This window comes from Lycium barbarum, chromosome 11 (assembly GCF_019175385.1).
Source record: "Lycium barbarum isolate Lr01 chromosome 11, ASM1917538v2, whole genome shotgun sequence".
Lineage (NCBI taxonomy): Eukaryota > Viridiplantae > Streptophyta > Magnoliopsida > Solanales > Solanaceae > Lycium > Lycium barbarum.
Window position 1 is genome coordinate 2996413 of NC_083347.1, and position 6205 is coordinate 3002617.

A 6205-nucleotide genomic window follows, 5' to 3' on the forward strand; every position below is an offset into this window, starting at 1 on the left:
CTCTAGAAGTTCCAAATATATGTGCACTCTTACTTTATCAATCACAGAGCTTAAAGTCTCTGCTTATAACTTCGCATATCGGTTCTTCTTTTGGGATATTTTGTTAAAGGAGAAGTTAGGACGTTGAAATTCTAATATGCACAGTGCACATTTATAATTCTCCAAATTAAATTCCAAAAAGAACTGACTCTGTTTTCAGTTCCATACGGTTCTTTCAGATGGGGTTGCTTACAAACTCGAGTAGCAACAAGTACAGTACACTTCATAAAATAAATAAAAACATAACTATAGCAAAGTGTAGCAGTTTCCAGAATACGACAGTAATGTGTGGCATGTAGCTTAACTATCAATATAGCACAATCTTTCCAAGAGTAAAGTTTGCATAGCCAAAGTAAATCAAATCTCTCTCAGATAAAGACAGGCTCAGTCCTAATATAAAGTTCATCAAAGAAGCCTGGCTAACACATAACTGTAAGGAGAGTATACATAATCTAAGTCTCCATAAAATCCATGGAGTCTAGTATAAGGTCGAGGATTAAGTTACGAAAATTAAACATTACAAGAAACTAGATCATCTTGGCTGCTTAGGAAAGTGCAGCTTGATCAGTGTTGGTAGTTCAGTCAGCTCAACCTTGGGCTTACCCAACAAGATACTCTTCAACTTTTCATCGCAATTAACTAAGTTCTTGTTGGTTGGATCCTAAAAGCAAAACATCACATAGAAGTCATGACAAAGCTAAAAACATTGGCAGTTAAAAACTGATAAAAGTGTAATATTTGAAGCACGGAAACAGGAGAAGTATCTATCATAGCTTGTCACTGCCCTATTAGAAATGCGTATATCATATGACCATGTTGGTTTGGCATGCAGGCAACTGAAGGACCACAACCACAGCCAAAGAATAAAATCATCTAAAACTAAATTGGAAGTGGAAATTATGCAAAAACATGAGACAGACTGAGTGAACGAGAAATCGTCGAGATTTTCTTTACACATCAGGGAAAAATTGCTTGATAAAAGGAATAGTTTTAATGATGCGAGAAATAGAGAAATATTATAGATATAACATGCACAGAAGTGATCAAAGAGTTCACCTAGTTATCTATACATGTTTGTGTCACCTCCACAGTCCAGAGTACACATAGTTTAGCAATGTTTGTTTACAGATGCAGGGAAAAACCATAGGTCTAGTGTTGATTGCTTAGGTAAACTTTAAACAGCCTCCTGGTTCTACACTAGACTTTAGTGCCATGCAAGCATTTCTCACTATATTTAAGATCAAATTTCAGAACATCATTTGCATGAAAACCACGCCAAAGATCAATCAAGCAGTTTCTAAACAATTAAAGAACCATTTGCTAATACAAGAAACTACTTCCTCCTCCTAAAATCATATGGCAATTTTTCTACTTCGAGATGTTTCACATCATTTTATTTAATTTTACTACTTTCAAGGATTCAAATTTTTTACACCAATCAAATCTTTAAACTTTGATCCAATGATTTCTCTAATAAAACCAACTTTTCAACAATTACGTTAATAAGTCAAATACTGCAATATAAAATGGGATGGAAGCAGGGGCGGATCTATTAAGGGTCGGGAGGGTGCCACGCCACCCGCAAGCCTCACCCGAAACCCTGTGTATATATATGTATATATACAGAAGCTATGTACAAATATTTAAAGTGGCACCCCCACTACAAAGTAACTTGCTGGTGCCAGTGGACAGAGGCTTTGATTCCTGCTCTCTGGTCGCGGGATCGAGCCCCAATGACTGCATAAATGTTTTTGTTTTTTTAACCCTTGCTGAGTGCTGCTCAACAGATAACAATGAGCAGTAGCAATCTTTGTTGACTTAATTTAATTTATTAATCTTTGACTTGTTCATTTCTTAAAGTTAAAAATAGAACTTTCCCTCTTCCTTCTCATTAAAAAAAAGACACAAACCCTCTCTCTCTTCTCAATTCTCATCAAAGAAACAAACTCTTCTCAATTCTCATCAACTAAACAAACCCTCTACATTGCTCCAAAGTCAAAATCCCATTCTGCTGTTTCCTCCATTGACCCATTGTAAGGATCTTTTCGTCTTTCTTTCTTGATTTCTTTTGAGTTTTTTTTCTTACAAAAATGCTTTTTTGTGTTAAAATTGCAATCTTGCTTGTGAGTTTTGTACATTTATGTATAAAAGTTGTCATTTTGCTTGTGGGTTTTGTACATTTACGTATAAAAGTTGTAATCTTGATTGTGGGTTTTGTACATTTATGTATAAAAGTTGTAATTTCTTGTGGGTGTGTACTGTTTTATAGAAAAGTTGTAATCTTGCTTGTGCTTTTTGTAGAGTTATGTATAAAAGTGTAATTTTGCTTGTGGGTATGTACATTTTTGTAAAGAAGTTGGCATATTGCTTTGCGTGTTTTTTGTTGGCTGCTTAAATTTGCGGTGCTTTACTTCAGTTTGTTACATAGAGCATGATGTATTCACAAATGTAAGTAATGATGTCGTCATTGATCATTTTCAGAAGATGAAACCTCGTCGAAGACAATTGTAAATGAATGATGGATATTTATGATATTAGTAATATTATTGAAAGTTTTATGCTTTTCTCTTCTGTATATTGCTATAAATAAATGTTTCATCGGAAAAGACTAATAACCCGAATCAAAGTTCGAAAAGACGAATAATCCGACCCGAAGCCTAAATTAATTGAATGACGCATGGCACCCGGAAACTTCAAATCCTGGATCCGCCTCTGGATGGAAGCACCATCAACCATGATATCCCCCCTTTTCAAGTGTATCCTTGTTTATTTATTGATGTGGCTTAATAAATTGGGGGTTTAAATGGGAAAAAGGAAAAAGAAAAGTATTTATGGAAGGCCACACCGTTGAAGACATCTCCAATATTAAAGAGGTTGTCTTTGAAATGGAGTAAATATGGATATTCTGCAACCAGAAACCATAACACAAAGGCAAATATAAGTTACCTGGAGATTGTTTTCCTTGATGTAAGACCACACACGCTTAAAACAACCCAAGCGGGAGGTCTGTGACTGACCCATGAAATCTCTAAGTGTTGAAGGGAGATTTACCAGGTCAATCAAATTAGCTAATTTCTTTGGGTTGTCTGCCATAACCTTTTTCATCCGCTGTGGCAGCATCTTGTTTCACTGCAACGAGAAAGAAATCTTCCAATTAGATAATTCTCGTCCGCTCTGAATATCAAAAGATTCTTGCTTTCCTCCAACACAATAAACTGAGTACAACCGGGCAGGGCTACAAGCCTAGAGAACGAAATAACTAGAAAGGTTGTTAGAGTCACCCTCTTCTAAAAAGATCATCTACAACGCTATTCGTTTTAAAATTGTAGAAATATAACTTGTTCCTCTTATCGCTAATATTACTGCAACAACAACAACATACAAGTGTAATCCCACAAGTGGGGTCTAGGGAGGGTAGAGTGTATGCAGACCTTACCCCTACCTCGTGGAGAACCCTCAGCTCAAGTAAAGCATATCATTGTTGCTAATGTTACTACGTATCTTTTTTATTTCATTCCAGAAAAAAAAAAAAAAAAAACTAGTTTTGACTTCATATTTTCATCTTTGAAATACTAATATCATTGAAGTAAGAAAGAAGAGAAATATTTGAGGTTTGGCAGCACCCAAATGTATTTAAAAATTTACTTAATATGTATAAATCAATAGGCGCTTTTTTTTTTTTTAGAATTTAAAATTCATAAACTCAAAATTCTAGCTCCGTCTTTGACTGATCAAGGACAAAAGAAACGGCAAGAGCATTCATACTCAGACCAAAGAAAGGTTTCAATTTTCAGGTATTTAGAAAAGCAAAACCAAAATTTTACTTAGAACTTCGGTTAAAGAGCTTATAAATGAAATGCATAAGCATAACTAAACGCTAAAATACGTAAGAGGCATTTCATCAAACACATTGAGTTAAAAGAAAATGTACTCTAAAATGGTACGTAGGAGGCATTTTTTCCAGTTAGAGAGCTCATAAATGAAATGCATAAGCATAATTGAACACTAAAATATTTAAGAGGCATTTCATCAAACACTTGGAGTGCAAACAAAAAAAAAAAAAGGTACTCTAAAACGAGAAACTGCAAAGTAGAAAAATGAGACAAGTTAGTGTTGAAGAGGTAAAAGAGACATTAAAAGAGAGAAAAGGCGACAAACCTCGTCTCTGCTTGCGAATTTGTGAGATTGTAGGAATGAAATTTGTGAACTAAGAATTGATGCTCGTTGTTTCTGCGATTTATTTTTTTGCGCTCGTCTTTATTTCCTTTGCGAGGGGTTTGGCCGTATAACTGGGAAGAATAAACTTATGGTGACAAATAAGTGTACTGATTAGAAATAGTGAAGGTCAATCTTATCTTAAAAAGACCCCAACTTAACCTCAAAAAACCCACCGGCCCCTTTTTCCTCCTCCCACCCTTACTTCCGCCCCACACCCCTCCCTTACATACCCCTCCTTTTTAAATTTTTTTTTTTTGATATTTCTTATTTGCCTTTTCACCAGCCCTTTCTATCCCTCCTCCCACCCCTCCCCGGCCTAATTTTATTTACTTTTTCACCAGTCATCCCCTTCCTCCTCCTCCCACCCCTCCCCCGCTCCCCACCAAAATAATGTTTTTTTTTAAAAAAAAGTTTTAATTTTCTTTATTTAATTTTTCACCCCCCGCCCCCCTCCCCCCCAAGAGCGATAGGATTAGGAATGAAGTTATCCGAGGCAAAGTAGGAGTAGCCTCGATGGAGTACAAGATGCGGGAAGCGAGGCTGAGATGGTTTGGGCATATGATGCGGAGAGATGGTTTGGGCAAATGCCCCAGTGCGGAGGTGCAAGAGGCTGGCTATGGACGGTTTCAGAAAAGGTAGAGGTAGGCTGAAGAAGTATTGGGAAGAGGTGATTAGACAGGACATGGCGCATCTCTAGCTTACCGAGGACATGACCTTAGATAGGAGGGTATGGAGGACTCAGATCAGGGTAGAAGGCTAGTAGGTAATCGCGTTTATCCTTTCTTGCGAGTAGCTGCATTGATCTTTAGTTTCTTGTCCCTTAATTTCTGCGAGTATCCATTTGCACAGAATGGTTTATCATGGCTTATTCACTTTTGTTGTTTTCATTTTCAGAATTGCTTTGAATTGTTTGCCCGTATCTAACCTTTCCTATGTCTTTTAAAGTTTAGAAAAGTTTTTCTTTTTGTTTTTTTTCACCCACCACCCTTCCAAAAAAAATTTGTTTTAAAAAAAGAAGTTTTGCAAAGTTTTTATTTTTATTTTTTTGAACCCCGCCCAAAAAAAATGATTTTTCTTGGAAAGAAGTTTTGAATTTTTTTTTATTGGTTTCTTACTTCCCCCACCTACCCCAAAAAATAATAATTTTGTTTTTTAAAAAAAATGTTTTTATTTTTGATTTTTTGCACCTCCCCCCGCCCCGCCCACTCCAAAAAAAAATCTTGAAAGGAAATTTTAATTTTTTTTAATATATTTTTTTGGGTTTAGAAAAAGTTTGGATAAAATTCAGGTTGTTGTTGTTGTGTGTTTGGAGTGAAATAGATGGTTTTTCTGTTGTTGTCCTGGTATGGTTCAGGGTTTAGGAAAATATATCCAACAGATAGTTTTTTTGTTCTTATCATAGTATTTATCTGGTTCTGTCTGTAGAAGATAACCAATAGATTTGTAGTTGTTGCAACAAGTTCTACACTTTTTGCAACAAGTAGACAATTTGTTGCAACGACTCACTAATCTGTTAGACATAGCTTCAGTTATTTGCTTCTGTTTGTAGAAGATATCCAACAGACTTGTAGTTGTTGCAACAAACTCTACATTTGTTACAACAAGTAGACAATCTGTTTCAACAACTACAAATCTGTTGGACATAGCTTTAGTTATTTGGTTCTGTTTGTAGAAGATATCCAACAGATTTGTAGGTGTTGCAACAAGTGTAGTGCAACAAGTTCTACTCTTGTTGCAACAAGTGGACAATCTATTTATGAATCAGCAAATGTTGAGGAAAGATATAGTCAAATTGACAGCCAAACTGACAATCAATCCTTAGAAATAGATGAAGAACAGAGCCAAGAAGCAGTAGATACAAATGAAGAAAGTAAAGAAGAACTAGAAGATGAAGAAACTAATGATCAGAAGGCAGTTGCTGAACAAATTATTACTTAAGTTGTGGTAT

The 6205-nt window shown here is 35.7% G+C and overlaps 1 protein-coding gene across 1 annotated transcript; it reads right to left on the reverse strand.

Annotated features, from left to right (window-relative positions):
• Positions 1 to 265: 265 nt before the first annotated feature.
• LOC132618495 (upstream activation factor subunit UAF30) lies at positions 266 to 4391 on the reverse strand. The gene is made up of 3 exons (XM_060333531.1): positions 4198 to 4391; positions 2986 to 3168; positions 266 to 700 (listed from the first exon to the last, which is right to left on the reverse strand). The coding sequence occupies exons 2-3, from the start codon at positions 3157 to 3159 to the stop codon at positions 572 to 574; spliced, it is 303 nt and encodes a 100-aa protein (XP_060189514.1). The 5' UTR covers positions 3160 to 3168; positions 4198 to 4391; the 3' UTR covers positions 266 to 571.
• Between the last annotated feature and the right edge of the window lie 1814 nt (positions 4392 to 6205).

What these genes read in the sequence shown, in the direction of transcription:
- LOC132618495 (XM_060333531.1), bottom strand. Translation starts at nt 3,159, where the DNA reads ATGCTGCCACAGCGGATGAAAAAGGTTATGGCAGACAACCCAAAGAAA. An exon ending in TCAAGGAAAACAATCTCCAG is followed by an intron (nt 701 to 2,985) that starts GTAACTTATATT and finishes TTTTGCTTTTAG; the next exon opens with GATCCAACCAACAAGAACTT.